Below are 18166 nucleotides of genomic sequence, written 5' to 3'. Positions count from 1 at the left end.
ACCTTGTTGGGAAGGTGTTGAGTACTCTTGTTTACACAGAGGTGGTACTGACACTTTTTCTTATGTTCTAGCAGCACTTGGGTTGCATGCATGTATGTGAAGAATAGTGGGGAAAAAAAGAGGAAATTTAAAGTTTGAGTGTAGTCAAATGAAGTATGAATAAAAATGTGGAGAAATAAGTTTGTGTCCCTCTAATTGGTAGTTGTTTCTCAGCTGGACTTTGTTTCACAGTTTTTGAATGTTTGAGTGAGTGCTTCCTAAATATTAAATATTTCTACTCACATGTAACAGGCCCTACAAGACAGATCGTTGAATAGGATGTGGTGTGGAGAGGTGTGTTTTTTGTAAAAGCTTTGCTTGTCTCTGCAATGATTTAATATATCTATTTCACTGCGAATTCCTATGAGCCATTAATTCCCCGTTAAAGAAGTCAAATGGGAAGTAGAAACTTCAATTCGCATTGCAGATAATGGAAGCGACACACCTCATCTGTAAGCCACAATATGTATTAAATAAATAAATCTCCTGGGAAGCCAGCTCTTGAATCAAAATGCCCTTTTTGTTTAGCTGTCTGTGTTGAAGGGGTAAGTTGTGTCCTCCCCTACTGCCCTGTGCGGCCAAGATTAATGGAGGTTGAATATACCTGATAACAGTGTAGAGGCTCAGCTGTCAAGTCAAGGCTACCACTTCTTTGCTTCGTATTAAATAATTCTTTTTCCATAAGTCTTTCCTAAGCTGGCGGTGGGTATTTTAAAACAGACAGGCCCAGCAAAGGATGTGTTGCTGCTACCAGCAGGTGGTTTTCTGGCTCCAGATGTCCTAGGGTTCAGTGGGAGCGCTGTAGCTTGCGTGGCTTCACGCCGAACGAAGGGTATGCTTGGACCCGAGTGTGTATCAAGGAGTTAGGGACCGTCAGGCAGTGGTGTGTGACAGTGACAGATGGGGTAACAAGTGCAAGCAGCAGGCTGAGGGCTGAGGCATCCCGTCAGTTTAATGTGTTTGACAAGTAGGAGTATATTTGGGGACCGGTAAAGAGTCCCAGGAGTGGTGAACTTCACGTTTCTTGAGGTATTAATGATTTTTTTCCCCCACATTTCCTTTGTTTAATGAATGGGTTGTAGGACTCGATAGTCTTCAAAGCAAAATTAAGTGCTTCTAGATGTATGGGGGTTTCTTTCAGTCAGAGAATTACGTTCATCAATTAATATCTTTTTTCCTTTACTGAAATGGGGACTTTAAAACATTTTAGATTTTATTCTAGAAATTGAGAATATTGCACGGGCAATTGTCAGCAGTGTTAACACAGCTTTGTAGAGGACAGCTGTGCTGAGTAATTCAGGATGTCTCGTTGCATTTTGCAAAATGTTCAGAGGGCTAGAGCATCACTGGGGGATCTGAGGATGTTTGGCCTGGAGAAGACCAGGAGACCTCCCAGAGGCCTGCCCGTGCCTAAAGGGGACTGCAGGAAAGCTGGGGAGGGACTCTGTGTCGGGGGTGTAGGGATAGGACAAGGGGGGGTGGCTTTAAACTAAAAGAGGGGAGGGTTAGGTTAGATAGGAGGAGAAAAATCTTCCCTGTGGCTGTGGCTTCTGTCAGAAGGCAGCATTAAGATGGCTTTTGGCACTTGTAGCTTCCAGCTTAATGGTAGCTGGAGTTCCAGCAGAATTGTGCTTATGAATTATTTCTTTGGGCTGATAGCTGTGTAAAACCCAAATACTGTTGCTTAAGCATCAGTGGAGGCTACCTTACGGTGATGGTGAACAACCGAGAGTTCCTTGTACTTGAGACTTAGGTGTTTGGATTTTTGTTGCTGTATCTGCACCCCAAAAAGATCCACGTGTGCTTTTTTCCCCTAAGGTGGATTTGGTTAAGTTACCTACTAGCCAGATGCCAGCACAGAAATCAGGGTAACTTAGATGAGTTTCACCCAAATGTGAAGAGCAATGTACATGGTGTCTTGATAATGCATTCACAACAAAACCTCTGTAGCCATAAAGATTGTGTTTGTCTTCTTGCCCATCCTAGGTAACTCAATAAACATTCTTCTGTTTTGTTCTTTTCTTCCTTTATGCTCTTGAGACGATACAAAGTGTTAATGGATGTTGGACATTTGCTGCAGATTGTGCTCTTTTCCCTCTGTACTTGCGTCTCTGAAGTCTCTTTGGGGATTTTGGTATTTGTGCAAACGCAGGTAGGGGCAGGAATGAGTCTCACAGGCAGTGCAAGGTTCATAGTGTTTGAGTACCTCTTCATCTTCCCACTGTTTGGGTAGGGGTCTTCTGTCAGCCTGGCTTCCTGGGGAGGAGGAGGAGATGTGATCACTCTACAGGCAAGTCCCCATTTGGTTGGTTTGTTTTTCTGCTACTGTAGAACCAATTTATTTTCAGTTTAATTGTATGTAATGTTGGAGGATGGACTTGATTACTGAAGTCCTTTGACAATATATCTGCAAATGTCCATGCTACAGCAAAGTGTTTTTGTTTCTAAGGTAAAACTGACAGGGATTGAAGAAAATGTTTATAGAGACATAAAATCTCTAGCCTCTCTTCTGAGAAAGGAAATATATTAGTATACTTGAAGCCTATGAACTGTGTGAAGGCTTCTAAGCTGCCATTGTTTAATGAAATTTTCAGTGACAACTGGTATGGGCTGGAACTGAACTAATGAGCCTTAAAGAGTAAGGGTCCTGCTGTCCATCCCCACATAAGTCAGTTCCACCCTGACTGCCTTGAGTCATTTTGGCTACAGGGAGAAACGGATTTAGTGAAATAAGGTTTTCGTATTAGAAAGTTGCTGTGGTTAAACACAGATGTGTTGAAAATACCATTTCTTAAGAGCTACAACTTCATGGTCATCTCCTCTCTTTCCCTTCTGTTTCAGAAAAAGGATGAATTAAGGAGTTGAGAGATGAGAAGGTTCTTTTTTCAGCATCTTTTGTATCTTCCAATACATCTTTCTTGCAGAAGTGATGTCTTTAACATCATTGCTATTTCAAAATTTCTTTCCTGAGAATTTTTTGATTTTTGCAGATGAATTTTAAACATGCCAGCAAGGCTATGTAACTGGATCAAAATACCATTTAAAGGGATTTTGCTTTTTTTTTTTTTTAACATGAGAAAGTCCACTGCAAGTGAGTCATATGCTTGGGTTGTTTAAACCTAGCATGTTTTTTCAACAAACACTCAAATTCATTTTTGAGAGGTGTTTTGTTGCGCTACACCCAAAAGAGCTGCTGAGTTATAATTAGCGGTGCTAAAATACACAGAGATTCATCTCAGCATTTGGCCTTGTAAAAGGTGTAGCAGGGAGAGCAGGCTGAGATGAGACGTGCCAGATGTACAGAGGAGCTGAACGTGCTCGTGTCTGTAGTATGTTCCCATCACTCTCTTAACATGTGTATGGTGAATCTACAAACCAGCATAAAAATAGAAGACAGTTCTGTAAAATTTTGCAGCAGCTAAGTAAAAGCTTACACGTATTTTGCATACTAAAAAACAGAATCACAGGATCACAGCACGGTTTGCGTTGGAAGGGCCCTTAAAGCACCCCCCCGTCCCCAGCCCCATCCAGCCTGGCCTTGGGCACTGCCAGGGATGGGGCACCCACAGCTCCTCAGGGCAGCCTGGGACAGGGCCTCACTGCCCTCAGAGGGAAGAATTTCTTCCTTATATCCATTCTAGCCATCTTTTAGTTTAAAGCCATTCTGGACCCTCTGGACCTTCTCCAGTATCTCCATGTCCTTCTGGTGCTGGCGCCCTAGAGCTGAACACAACACTGTAGGTAAAACGTAGAAGAGTGCACCTCCGTCTCCCAGTTGATCTCCTTTTGTTAGGACAAGTGAAGTGGGAAGGAAGGAAGGGATGGCTTCTATCGTGGTAGCATAGCTCATTGTCCTGGAGACCTCAGCAGGGGAAGGAAACAGTCCAACCATGGTGAAGGCTTCCATCTATTGCACTCAGCCTCACGTCTGTAGGTCCTCCAGGTCTTTTATATCACATGTGAGGCTTGCTGCTTTGACTTCTTCTCTGCCTGCAGTCTCTGAGGTGCTCTCCTCCAGTGGCACCCCCTGCATCAAACACAGCCTGCTGGGCTGCCCGCAGCAGCTGGTGGTGCTGACCAGCAGTGAGATGAGCCAGTTAACACTCAGCTGGGGGGGGGGAAGGTATAAATAAGATGAGCTGAGGACAGGCTCGTGTACTCAGCACCTGAGCAAAGACCTCAAGCTATGCTGTGAGGATTAACAGGACTGAAATAGGGCAGAGCTTTCAGCTGCAGCACTGAGTTCCTTGCAGCAGGAGGGAAGATTTGATTTTCTTTTAAGCTGTACAGATACTCACACGTCGCATAGAGATGTTAGAATTTATCAAGTTACATATTCCTGTAAGTTATAATTTACTGTTTTAGCAAGCCTCTGGATTTTCAACTTGAAAACTGGGTGTTTTCAGCTATTTCCCATTGTTTAAGAGTGAGCTTTATGTAGCATGAAGAAAATAGAAATAGTTTTTGTTTTCCTATTTCAAGTGATTCTGAGAAAAGGTAGTCTCTCAAGTCTGGGATGTGTGGGAATGGAAGAGGGTCCAAGCTGAAATCTACTGTAATTTTTGATTTGTTTTCTTAGTTACTCCATAAAGTTAATTTGCAGACTCTTCGCATTTAGCTTTCGGTTAGTGAGCTATTTCTTTGGTAACAATTAACAATTACATTTTTATAATAGATTAAAATCAAGTGATGAGCATATATGTTATCGCTCATGTGAAACGTTTCCAGAGAAAAACTGCTTCAGTCAATTTCCAATTTACGTTTTGCAATTGTCTATATGCGTAAGTGTCCACATATAATTTTTTCTCAAATCTTCAGATAATTGTAAAGCTTTATAAAGTGTTTGTGAGCATTTTTTCCAATCGTGGAAAGCATTCGTTTTCAAACATATCTTTACCGAATTGGAATCTGATTTCCAGAGCACTAGAAATGTGGTATGCCCTTTATATGTATGATAAAGGGTGAGTTAAGTTATTGCAGCCAATAAATAAAACTTTGAATGAATTATTACCTTGCAGAGCAAGGGAGAGAAGAGCTCAATCAATTTAGCTTCTAAACCGTCAGCTTGTCTTCGGTTGTAAAACTTATCATTATGGCACAGACAGTGCCATATTCTCAGATCACATTGGTAAATCTGGATCCCTCGGTAGGTCTACGTAATTGTTTGCCAAGGGTGTGGGGATAGCACCTAGCTGCTGATACAGTCTGGATGGCTAATGAGATTGTAGTGTTGGGCATCAGCAGTCTTTTGCTGAATTCATCTGTTGTTCATTAATATGTGGTCTGTATTAGTTTACCTAGCAATACCAATTTGAGCTGGATCAGGCCCAGGCACATAATAACATTTTGTCAAATTAGAGCATGTGGCACGGAGTTTATTCTGGCTTTGTGTTTTTATATAGGAAGAAAGGTGATACATTAAATGTAATGCAATCTGCCAGATTAAGTAATGCCTGTCAGAAGAAGTTACCCTTGTTCAGTGTTGTGAACAAATCCTAACAAGATGTGTGGATTTGACTTGTTTATGCTGTGTGGCTGCACAGCGTTGGGGCTGCTACTACAGGCTGAAGACTGAATCTACCATGCTGCAAAGTGCTGGGCAGTTTGGCCCCTTCTTCCCCCTGTGGCTGTGGTGGCATGGGCTGATGGTCAGGCTACCCAAAGAAGCCCACAGCTTGGTGTGGACAGCGTTGACTGGTGCTGGGTCCAAATCTTTCTGGGTGTTCCCTTGCCTTTTAGCAATGTGTTGATTGGACTTGCAGAGAGGAGCTGCTTTGGGCCGTAGAAATCCACAGGGAATGGTGTGCAATCCAGGCAAGTTTTGGCAAAAGCACCAGAAAGGGATTTGCTGGCTCATGCTGTGCTCCTTGGCTTTGAGGTGGGAAGCGTGCAGCAGGGTGCAAGGGCAAGAGCACCAAGAGAGACTCAGTTGCATCTTGGTTTGTTCTTCTAGCAAAGCATTTTTTTTAGAGTTGAGGATTTTCCAAGCATGTCAACCTCAAAATTCTTCATAATGGAAGAAAATCAGCTAATATTCTACAGTTTAATGACCTCCTTTTAAAAACATTCTTTTTCTGTTATGGCTTGCTTACTTGGTTGCCAAATACAGAATTTCAGGGATGTATCTAATTAAGACTAGGGCTTATTTGTTCTTAATCAGCTGTCCCAAGAATCATTATCAAATGCAGCATTAGAAAGCTTAACAGAGCATAACAAATCTGTATTTCAAGAAAGGTTAAACATCCTGGACAAGTGTAGCTGTTCATGTCAGGGAAGAAGACTTGGAACAAAACAGGTAAAGGGTAAGTGTAAAAACTAGAGGTCGTAGAAGTTTCTTGCACTCATCTAATGATTTCGCCAAGATGGAATTTGGGATGCTTTTTGTAACTTGTATTTGTTTTCCCTTCAGTTCTTCATGTTAGCAGCTGACTCATATGTGCTGGTGCTCAAACTGCTGTCTTGAGTTGTTGAAATCAAAATGTAAACCAGAGTATCACGTCTCATCCAGCAACTTTGATTTAGTGTATAAATGCATGAAATGGGGAAAGAGGCCTAAATTTATGGATATAATTTTTGTTTCATTCAAGCCTGTTCATTTTCTTTCTGAAATTATATATTCTTAGGCTTTTGGTATTAAGAATTTCATTGAAAAGTCATGAATCAATTTGGTGTCTGTTGCTATTTTTATACCACAGATTTCAATCACATTTCCATATTTTTTGTGGAGGACAAATGTGTGAAGACTGAAGGAGCTGTAAATGAATGAGCTGCTTACTCCTCTTTTATTCATGAGCACAGGCGTCAACAGTGGCCAGTATTTAAGCAGAGCTTTTGTTAAAAATCTCAAAAAATTCTAATTTCTTTCAGTAATTTTCCTTAAACGATGCACTTTAAGAAAAATCAGGGTCAAAAAGCAGGAAGTAATTTGAGTTGGGAGTGGGAAAGAAAGGAAGTTGCCTTTCAGAAACGGATTAACATATTCTTAAGGATAGAAAATACAGTTAGCAAGTGACAGAGTTGGAATTATTTAAAATGTTCTTGTGCTGCCAGCTGTCTAGAAAATATCCTAACCTGGTGTTGGTGCTCTTCAGGGGAGGTAAAATAGAAAACCTTAAATTATCTTTGGGGATGAGGTGTTTTTCCCCATTATCTTGATAATGAACTGTCTAAGGACCTGTGTAGGTTCTTAGCAGCTGTACATTGTCATTACAGCTGTATTGTTTTGCATTCTGTCTTCTGTTCAGGTGCCACGTCTCAGCTCCAGTTGTACCTGCTTTATTCTCTCGGGTTTATGACTTGGAGCTGTCTCAGTGCACCCACACAGCACTCACTCAGCTGCGAGCTATTGAGCTTTGCTCACTGAATATTGAATAACTAAGAAGTAAGTAGCACATCAGGCAAGACCACGGGTCTTTCCTAGTCTGGACACTTAAAATGACAAATTTGGAATTCAACCCCACTCTGGAGCAGGTGTAATTTTTTTGAATAATGGTTATGCTGTGTAATACCAAGGCCTTTTTAAAATGCACTTGAGATACTATTTTTAGTGGAAATTCTAGTCTAAATGATTTAAAGTTTATGAACGGCTCATCTTTGACAGTTTGAGTATTCAGATTAAGTTGTAAGTAAGAATATTCACTCTAAGTTGTGATCTTCAATACATACCTATTCTCAGGTTGTCAGTTTAGCTTTGTAAATGAAGAACTGCATATTTCAACAATTTATTTCCTTTGTATGATCCTTAAACTTGGAATGCAATTTTACAAGCAATATTCTCCTTTACAGTTCCAGCAAAACTGTGCAAGGATGGGAGTACTTAATGCATTTTAAGCTTACTTAAAATCAGTTTTGCTCTGGGGAGAGGGAGGTGACTGCTGCAGTCAGCCCTCTGGTACTGATTTCCAGAACCGTGTTGGGTCATGCTGTGTAAGTGTTTTGGTGTTGCTTTATTTTTGGAGTTAATCTGTTACCTAGCATGGATACCCAAAGCAAAATAACGTACAGAGCTCTATTTTTCTGTCCCAAAGGAAGGAAAGAGGAGCACGGGAGAACTTTGAAGGGAACATGTATTGAAATCATTGTTCCCTGTGTTCACAAATATAAGCAGTTCCTTCCCTCACAAGGTTTAGAAAAGTGTTTACACAGATTGTGGAAGAGCAGTTTATTACTCTTCCTTTTGTCATGACTGAAAGTGGGTACTGTGAAAATCCTGTTAGAAGCAAGAGCAGCATGTATAGGTCAGCACAGCAAGTCAGATGATGCATCTAAATTCTTACTTGCCTTGTTTTCACAAGTGATACTGCTTTTATTGCCGTGCATGACTTAAATTCCTGCTGAGTTCTGCTGTTGTGAAGCCCTTCCTCCTGTGGAAGGAGGAGATACACATTTGGCCTGCTCATCTGGAGGAAAATCTCCTCCCCGGGGCACGTCGCTGTCATGGCAAACAGGAGGCAGAGCCAGGAATAGATTTAAGCATCTGGTAGCAAGAGACCTGGGGAGGAAGTGATTTTTGCTGAGTTTACAAAAGAGGTGTGAAACAGAGGCATCAGCAGGAGTGTGGGGCTTGGAGCTTGGCCGTGCACCAAGAAGGATCAGGCCTGGGTCAGCAGGAGCCAGGAGGCAGCCATCGTGGTTTAATTAGAGGCATTCATAACATCTTAAATATTTTTATTCTAACCTCCCTTTTCCCTATCTTCCCCAGATAACCTATGTAAATGTGGAAACGATTTGGCTGTAGCAGACCTATGTTAAAAATCCTCTCTAATTTATGCAGAGATGCACTTTGGTTGCATAGATTAAGTTGCTTTGCAAAATCTTAATCTGAACAGTTGTTTATAAATCTTGTTTCCATGGTAGTAATGGTGGTAAGCTAGTCAGTGGCTTTTAAACTATTTCACTCTCTCGTTTTTAGGCGTGCTTATGTGTCTTCAAAAAGTACAGGCAGTTTTCCTCTGGTTTTATATGTGAACTATTTTGGAGCCTGACCCAAGGAAACATCATCTGCAGCATAGGTTTGGAAGTGGTGGTGCTGCGTGTGACACAGTCGAGTCCAGCAGGGTGCTGCTGAAAGCCCCTGGTGAAGCCTGCATCGAAGCTGGCTCTGCCTGTTTGGACTGATCCCGCGTAGCTGCACAGCGCTTTGAGCAGGCAGGTGGATGTACAGTAGGGTGGGTTTCTTCTCTAGCTTGGGGATCTCTTTTCTGTAGATAATTTGGAAGCATCCCAGAGTACTTGGGCATGGAGAGCTGATGTCAATTAGCAGATCCTGCATTTGCAGATAGGTATCTAATAAGCTTTTTTGAAAGATTAAGGACGTTACGTTTCTAAGCCTACATGGATTAGGTTGTAGTTGGGAGTCTGAGCCACTTTAGTTCTTTTCAAAGTCTCATTAGACATCTGTTGATATATTTAATAGTGTGGTGGAATCCTAGATTGGTCTCCTTCCTTTTTCTGTGCCAAAAGGATTTGTCACTTTACCTTTGTTAGAAAATGAAATATTTTTTTTTATTAAAGTGCACAAAAGCTAATAAATGACAACCAAGTGAAAGGACTGTGGAGCTGCTGAAAGGGGGAAGTAGAAGGGCTTGTGACAAATGCCATTACAGCAACCCCTGTGTATGTCCTTCCCCCCTGTGCTTATTTTTGGCAGTTGTCTCAGATTTGGGGGGGAGGAGGGCGAAGAAAAGCGGACCCCAAGGCCCTTTCCTGAGAGCTGTTCTGTGAGCTAGGCCCACTCTTGAAAATTTGTGTGCTTCCAGGAAACATCAACTCAACTTTTGTTTGAAAGAGTTATAGAATGATAAATTCATTTAAAATAATGATAAAGTCCCAATACCTTTTCACACTTGAATAAGAAGATAAGGCTTTGCATCAGTCGTTCTTCAAGACATGCCTGAAAGGGCTGCTCAGAGCATGAAACTGGGCCAGGTGTGTAATGAGCTGTTCTTGATGATTTCATAAGCACTGATACCTTTTTATTTATTTCTTTTTTTTAATTGCTTTGTAATGGTTAGGGCCCGGCTTCTTTTATTCTTCTAGTTACATTTGTTTTCTTCTGATCTTGAAAAGGTAATTACACCAGAATTCAGGGTATATTTTTGTCTTTCAGATTCCTCGTGCGTTTAAGCAGGTGCTCAAAACACATTAGTAGTTTAAGCTTTCCTTTAGCTTTGAAACTTAAGTTGCTGCTTATTCTGAACAGCGGAGTGCTTGTAACAGTATAATAATAAATCAGTAACTGATGAATTTCAAAGCTTTGACTGCCTCAAACATAAATTACGTTTGTTGGTTTATTTAGTTACAAGGTCTCAGGTGAAAACTCCCTGTATCCTTCTAGAATTTCAAAGTCATGTTATCAAGCCAAATGTTATCCCCCGCAGCTCTGATTTTTTTTTTCTTCCTTTATTCATTTACCATTTTTCATCATTACTGTGGGTATTCGACATTTTCTCCTACTGACTAAACCATTTAGGGAAAGCACTGGCTGAAATGAATCATCAAGTCTCCACTTTCTGCATATCTGCCTGTCATTCATGCCATTAACATGTTCCTGCTGATAATTTTCCTTTGGTACGCCTACCCTTTCTTCTCTAGCTGTTTTGAGGAGCAGTGGTCAGTAGCACGGTGTGAAGGGGCAAGAGTTTTTGGCTTAAGCGTTTGTAGAGAGCCCGCTGTTGATGGTAATTTCTGAGATGCATTTCTGCTGCTTTTCATCATGAGCCTGCGCTGTTTTACGACCCAGCTTGATTCACCGCTTCTCAGGAGACAGATCTTGTGTATAAAGCAGGCATTTTATTGTTGTTTGTGGTACGTAGGGAAGGTGCCGTGGCTGTGATACTGAGTGTGTTCAGAATAAATATTACACCAAATTTCCACTGAGCACAAGGCTTGCTCGGCATAAATTCTCATCTCTGCTTAATTATTTTATGCCAAGTTCTAAATCAGCCCAAATGTGTATTAGTTCTTTACAGAAGAATAATTATACGTGACTGCCACCAGGCATTAAGTTTTATTTTTCAGGATGGTTTATGAGACCAATGAAAAATTTGGCAAATGCAGCTTCTGAAATGCACTACTGAGCATTTGTGTTGGGCCTATTATTTTGTCACTGTCATAACAAGGTGAAGTTTTAAAGAGCAGTTCAGAGATAAATTATCTTCCAGACAAGGAATTAATAGTTTTGAAAAGGGCATCCCTGAGGCAACAGCATCTGAGAGAAACGCCAAACTTTTCCAGCACGTGTCTGTATTTTGATAATTCTCTTGACTTGTTCTTTTTTTTTTGCTTTTGTGATTACACATGCTGCTATCCTTCACGGCTCCCCACCCACTGGTTTATGCATCCCACTCTTCCTGGAGTGTCACCCACCCAGAGAAGTAGGTCACTTGCTGGTCCATCGCTCTCCAGGGCTGAAATCTGAAGCTGGAAAGAGTTTTGTGGTAGGAAGTATCCAAAACAGCCAGGACAGCAATACATGGGCTGGGCTCAGGTGATGGCTGCAATGCCAGCGTTGTGTCCTCGTTGGCTCTTGCAACTGTTTTTTCTTTTTTTTCTTTTTTCTTTTTTTTTTTTTCAGCTCTATGCTGTGACTTTGTGGACATAGCTATTTTCAGACAGTGCATTGTCTTTAGTCGGGATCTCACCTCGCTTTCTAGACACATTTCCATTTTCTCCCATAGCTTATACTCATTCTATTCTCTTCCTCCCTCACAACATTTTTCACTCTTTGTTCACTCCTGCTAATGCCTCTTGGGTCTGTTTCCTTTTAAAAGCAGAAACCTTACGAGGTAGGTCCCTTTCAGGCTCCCTTTATGGATTATAAGCAATTGTTGAATATACAAATGTCCTTCTAATGTTCACACCTTATTTTCTTCTACTTTCCCTGTAGTTTAATTCTGTTGTTTTACAGTGATAGAAATTTTAAAGATTAAATTTGCCCTTTTTCCTTAAGTGGGTTTCAGCCGACTTTACTCCTTATTTATTATTTTGATTTTTACAAATCAAAACTAAAAAAAAAAAAAGCCAACACACTAAATCCATGAAGGTCTGTTTTCCTTTAATACTCTCTGCCAGCTTTTCCTTTTTCTGAGCTGTTGCTCTGAATGCTTCCGTTCAGGTTTGCTTCCTTTCCTTTTTTCATTTTCCCAAAATGCTGCAGCTACCCAAGCACTTTGTGTTGCTGTGTTCTTCTTCAGAATTTTGCACTCTGGTTCAGAGGTGCTTTTTGTGTATATGTTAAAACAGGTAAAAATCAGAGAAGCACAGCTGAAGTCAGGCCTGAAATGTCGTAATTCAGGTACGGTTGTCACATAGCTGCTAATTCTTCGAAGCTCAGAATTTTTGTTCTTCATTAAACATCTTATACAAAAGTTTTAATTTCCATTTTAAAATACAGATAAGAAAAAGAAGCTGAAAAAGTACTAATACCCTGCTGTCTTTGTATTCCACTACTTTTCCTGCCTTTCCCCCTGCCCTTTATGGATTTGTTCAGTGCAGCTTTGAGCAATGCTATGTTTATCCCTCGCGTCCACATCTCCCTTCATAGTGGAATAGTCCTGACTCTGAAAGCATGAAAGAAGAGCTGTTGAACTCACACATGGGATGCCTTATAGACCGGGGTGCTTGGGATTCATTAGCTTTTCAAGAGCGTAAGGCACATCAGCCAGGCAGACAGTTGCTATTTTACGTACGCTGCCTCCAGGCTTTGAAGAACATTGGTAACAAGTCTCTAGATAGCATAAACCAAGGCTGTGCCCCAGCTGTGTAGGTTTTCTGAGAAATATCATGCTTTATGGAGCCAAAATGTTTCCGGATGTACAGTGTGGTGAATTTGTTGATTTGTATTTACCATTTAAAGACTATAGGTTGTGGTGTGGTGACCCTTGACTGCTTGCTTTCTACAGTGGCTCCTGTGTGCTGAGAGCTCAGACAAAAAAGTTGCTGTCTCTCAGGAAATTTGGTGACTACAGCAATTAAGTTAAGTTTTTGTTGTTGTTGTTTTTTAATATACAGCCATGTATATAGATGTTCAGATATATATAATTTTTGCATAGGATTTATGCTTTAGATGAACAAAGATACCCAAGACTTTCAATACTCAGAAATGTGCCAACAGGACAAGCAAAGATCCCCATTGAAAAGACAGTGTTGTGAGTTTATATAATGAACTAGATCCACAGGAATGGTTTTAAAATAACTGACACAGAATGAAGTTTGGAAAAAAACCAACTGTTTCAACTGATTGTGCACATACTAACCTTTCTTGTTGATTTCTGTTGTGGCATGCAACACCTTGAGGCTATCTTTTTCATACTTGAATCAAGTATTACATAAAATTTAAGTGACAATGAGAAAACATGCATTAAAATATATATTAAGGAATCATAAAATGACCAGGTCTTGATTAAGGAAAAAATATTTATTAGTAAAGCTTTCTTATGCAAGTGTTCAACATTTTTTTAATACGCTTGGCCTTATGAAGAATATCTTTTATCCTTTTATTGTTGGAACTTTTCTTGAGTGTAAGATATTGAATTTCTTATTGGCTCTGGACATGAACCCATGTGTATACATGCTTCTAAGAGTTAGCTTTCAGGATCAGATCTTTTTTTATTCTATAATAACTTAATCATAAGTTATTTTTATTAGACTGACAGTTAAGTGAACATTTGGAAAAAATATGAAGTGCTGAAGGTGAAATAAATGTCACTCTTGCTTTCTGCTTGAAGCATGGGCTTGGACTAGATGGCCTCCGGCAGTGCATTTGCAGCTTGCTTGTTCTGTGCATACACTAAAAACTGCCCTCCTAGCAGGTAGGATGGTTTGTTTGTAATGCAGGTTCACTTGACTTGTGGGGTTTTTGGGTGTCTGTAGTGTTCCAGAATCTCCTATTTTGTTCATTAAGAAAAAAAAATTAAAAAAACGAGGTGATCAATCTGGGTCCAATCTTCTGTGATGAAGCAGTGTGCAGCTCCCTCTGCGGTGCTGGGAGGTGGAAGTGAGCTCTGTGCGGTGAAGCTCTTGCTCAGGGTCGTGGGGTGTTTTGTGGTGGCCTGCTAGACTGCCAGCTTGATGCTTCAGGTGGGAATAAATAAGGTGCAGTTGGCTTTACATCGCATCTTGGATTGGATTAGCTGCTCGTGATGTGATTTGTGTGATGCTGAACTTCTGATTTATAGTTTGATATTCTTAGCTAGACAAGAACCATACTCATAGAAATGAGAATTTTGAGCCAAAGTTGCCACAAAAGGACTGCTGAAAATCCAGAAAATTAAGTGCAATTATTCTAAAATTACTTTGAACATAAATACTGTTTTCTCACTGAAAACATAGTTGAGAATGTTGCTTTGTTCAAGGCAGTTCTGGTGGACTGGGGGCCTTGCAGTTGCAACTGGTGGCCAAAGGGAAGGAAGGTACTCTCACTCTTTTAACTCTTAAACCGTTAAGGTAACATTTTATTCATGTTATTATCTAATCATTCAATACTTCTTAGGAAAACTCTGTGGGATTAGGCTAGAACCTGAGCCCCCATGTGCATGTTTTTCCAAATATTTGGGCCATTGCTATATCAGTGCGTCACATCACTATGAAAATGAGTGCGACATGTTCTATATGGAAATGCAGTCAGCTGCCTCCAGGCAAAAAAAAAAAAAAAAGCACTGTAAATTCATGATATTTATTTCTTTTGTTTTTAAGCAGACACTAGTTTAATAACCTGCAATATCAAAAGACACGGGACAAGCAGGGTTTAGTGTCTGGGATGTTCTTTCTTCAGTGGAGGAGAACGCTGTCTGAAAGGGCTCAAAATTATGAATACCACTATAGCTCTTCACTAAATTTAGGTTCCTAAATCAACAGGATGTTCTTCATTTTTTTAGATAATTTTTAGATAATGCTGATTTGAATGCATCTGAATGCAGGTTTTTAGATAATGCTGTTTTAGAATACAAATAGTCTGAAAAACACAGGGTATACAGATGGGAAGTGGAGAAAGGAGTTGATCAAGAAAAATGGCTTTGTTCCAGACAGGACATGAAAACTATTGAAATCCAATTGATTCAGACATGGAAAAAAATGTATATTAAATATTTTTCAGCAAAGAGAATAGAAAGGGTATGTGAAGTGGGATGGCTGTGTTAGAGAAAGAGTAGAGGTGAAAGGTGGTCTAGATATTGCCCCCAACCTAAATAAACACTTTGGGTTAAGTTAAGGAGGACCTTGGTGAATCACAGAATCACAGAATTGTAGGGGTCGGAAGGGACCTTGAAAGATCATCGGGTCCAACCCCCCTGCCAAAGCAGGTTCCTCAGAGCAGGCTGCCCAGGTAGGCGTCCAGATGGGCCTTGAATATCTCCAGAGAAGGAGACTCCACAACCTTCCTGGGCAGCCTGGCCCAGTGCTCTGTCACCCTCACCGTGAAGAAGTTCTTGTGCATGTTGGTGCGGAACTTCCTGTGCTCAATTTTGTGGACAAAACCCCTTGTCCTGTCCCACAAACCACTGAAAAGAGGTTGGCCAAATCCCTCTGTCTCCCGCCCATCAGGTATTTATACACATTGACGAGATCCCCTCTCAGTCTTTTCTCCAGGCTGAACAGACCCAGGTCTCTCAGCCTTTCCTCACAGGGAAGATGCTCCAGGCCCTGTATCATCTTTGTGGCCCTCTGCTGGACTCTTTCCAGGAGATCCCTGTCTTTCTTGTACCGGGGAGCCCAGAACTGGACACAGTACTCCAGGTGAGGCCTGACCAGGGCAGAAAATGAGGGCAAGGACCGCAGAGCTGATGAAAAGGTGTGAAAGCAGTGGACTGGCTGTGCTCAGGCAGTATGAAAACCAGCATGGCTCAAAACAGGAGGACTAGAAGGAGCAGGAAGGAAAAGCAAATAATTTTAATCCCACACTAGTGAAAGAGCTGATGCACGAAATCACATAGGAGATGATCAGCATTTTAAATCTTCTAAGCATGGCGGTAATAAATGATTGAAAAATATATTGCAAATATATTGACTGAAGAGTAATAAATATAATATACTACTTTAAGGAACACAAATTTTCCAGGGCCTGATTTCAATTGTATGTTAGAAAATGTAAAAGCAAGCCAGTAAATACAATCTAGGTAACAGGAATTTACGGCTCTGTACCAGCTGTGATATTTGTATATGACTGTTGGATAGGAATTAGAGTTTTAAAAGCAGCAGGTTACGTGCACAAGCATGGGAGAGTGAGAAATTTGTTGCAGGATCAACAAATGGTGTTGGGTCACCAAGCTGGTGTTTGAGAGGGAAGGATCAGGCAAAGCGGTTCATCAGATGTCTGTTTCCTGGCCATCCATGACTTTGCTGGAAAACCCCATGTATCTAGTCTGTTCTTCCACTTAGTGTGAGGCACAGAATTGCTTCTGGTGGTTTCTGTAGGAAATCATTGGCTGAAACAGCATTTGGTTTACACCAGCAGGGAGAAGCTCAGCTCACTGCTTTGCAAGTATGAAACAGATTTATTAAAGAGATGCAATCAAAAATGACACAACTTACCCTTCCGAGGTCTTTTAATAATAATAATAATAATAATAACAACAACTAAGGGAATGCCATGCCAGAATGATCTGACTTCAACAGCCAGATCGAACAGCCAAGCTCTGCTGATCCTTCCGAGGAGGTTGCTACCACCCTGCCTGCCTTGCTGCTGGATGCTTTGTGAAAGGGATCAGCGTGGTACCTTGAGCAGGTGAGACATGCTCTGAGCATCTTCCTCTTTATTAATGCCAATTAAAGCCATACCCTCAGATTCCTGCACATCCTCTGGATTGATCCTGGCACCTCCCCAGTCGTGGCATTTCTGCGAGGCGGGTGATGTGCAGTGCAGCCGCCTTTTCTTGGAGCTCCCTGTTGAGCTTGCTGTGACAGCACAAAAGGGTTCTGCTTGTCACCAGTGTCACCTCACAGTGTCCAGGACGAGCAAGAGTCATCTCTGCAATGTGTTCTCCTTACCAGGTGAATTAGGCTGCATAATTTGGCTCTGTGCACAGCTGGTGCTGACGGGAAGCCTGTCTAAGGCTTTCACAGCATTGCTTTACTTAATTCCAAATGGTTTGCTCCGAGGTTTGAAAGCTGAAGCTTGCTTATCTCCAGAAGCAGATAGTCACCATGTCAGTACGTTTTCTCCACAGACAGTCAGTTATGTTGCTTTGTATTTCGTCCACACCGCGTGGCAGCTTCTTTGGGTGATGACAGGCGCGGTTTGCAGCAGTAAGGAAATAGATGTGAAGTTTTATCTACGTGGATGAGCAATCGAGAGAATGGGTCTGTTTTCTGGCATTGCACCCTGCCGGATATTTATACACTTGATTGGATGTTTCATGCAATTTCATTTTTCGAGATTGAGTGGAATATGATCATCTTCCCCCCCCCGGTCCTGAAATACATCGCTACTCTGTGATTGAGTGGTCTGTGAGAAGGACCAAACCTGGCCCTGCTCTTTCCCCAGCACTGGCATTGAGCAGCTTGGGCTGTGCAAGAAACAGTCACGTACATTTTCTCCATCTCAGTTTTGGCCCAGAGCTCTTCGAGTAAAGGAGGACTGAGCATTGCTGTGCGAGCCACAGATCACAGGTGTCACCTCCTGCTGGGACCCAGAGCCCAGACTCTGTTTCCAGATATTTTTGCAACACGCTTCAGGCAAAACTTGAAATTCTCATCTTTCAGGGTTAGAACTTAATGAGGTTTTGTTAATTACATCTTAGCTAACTGTAAGAAATTGCCCATTAAAGGAAGGGGGGAAAAAATAATGGACATATAATTGGTGTTTATGATGTGATTTTTCTACGCACTCCTACTCGCAGTTCTTCCCTGTGGGAACTGAAAGAGAAGTGTTTGAGGTTTTGTTGTTTTTAATCAGGTAAATGAAAGTCTGTTTGTCAGCAGTTTTGCTTTTCATGCTTCAGAGAGGGAATCATCGTTTTTTTTTTTCTTGCCCTGTATAAAAGGTTTATTAAGAATTTCTCAACAGAACCTTGCGCCCTCAGTAGGACGTTAGTGCTCATGTACCTAAAGAGGGGTTCTTGAAGCCATTAGGCTCTTGTCCTGCCTTCCATTTATCCACGATGAATGCACCTTGCAGTTCATTTCTGCCACT

General features: G+C 41.3%; 1 protein-coding gene across 17 annotated transcripts in view; it reads left to right on the top strand.

Moving 5' to 3' along the window:
• The window catches only part of PCDH15 (protocadherin related 15), an 805380-nt gene that overhangs the window by 494431 nt on the left and 292783 nt on the right, over positions 1-18166 (top strand). For 5 of the 17 annotated variants that reach the window (XM_072040296.1, XM_072040298.1, XM_072040292.1 and 2 more), the window contains exon 1: positions 16779-17025. The exons of the other annotated variants lie outside the window; for them this stretch is intronic. In XM_072040296.1, the coding sequence (XP_071896397.1) occupies positions 16794-17025 (232 nt within the window). In that variant the 5' untranslated portion in view covers positions 16779-16793. Of the gene's footprint in view, positions 1-16778; positions 17026-18166 lie in introns of those variants that run through there. 17 annotated transcript variants of the gene reach the window in all.

Source organism: Anas platyrhynchos, chromosome 6, assembly GCF_047663525.1.
Source record: "Anas platyrhynchos isolate ZD024472 breed Pekin duck chromosome 6, IASCAAS_PekinDuck_T2T, whole genome shotgun sequence".
NCBI classification, from domain to species: domain Eukaryota; kingdom Metazoa; phylum Chordata; class Aves; order Anseriformes; family Anatidae; genus Anas; species Anas platyrhynchos.
The sequence above is the reverse complement of the archived record's forward strand: the minus strand, read 5'-3'. Positions and strand labels throughout refer to the sequence as shown.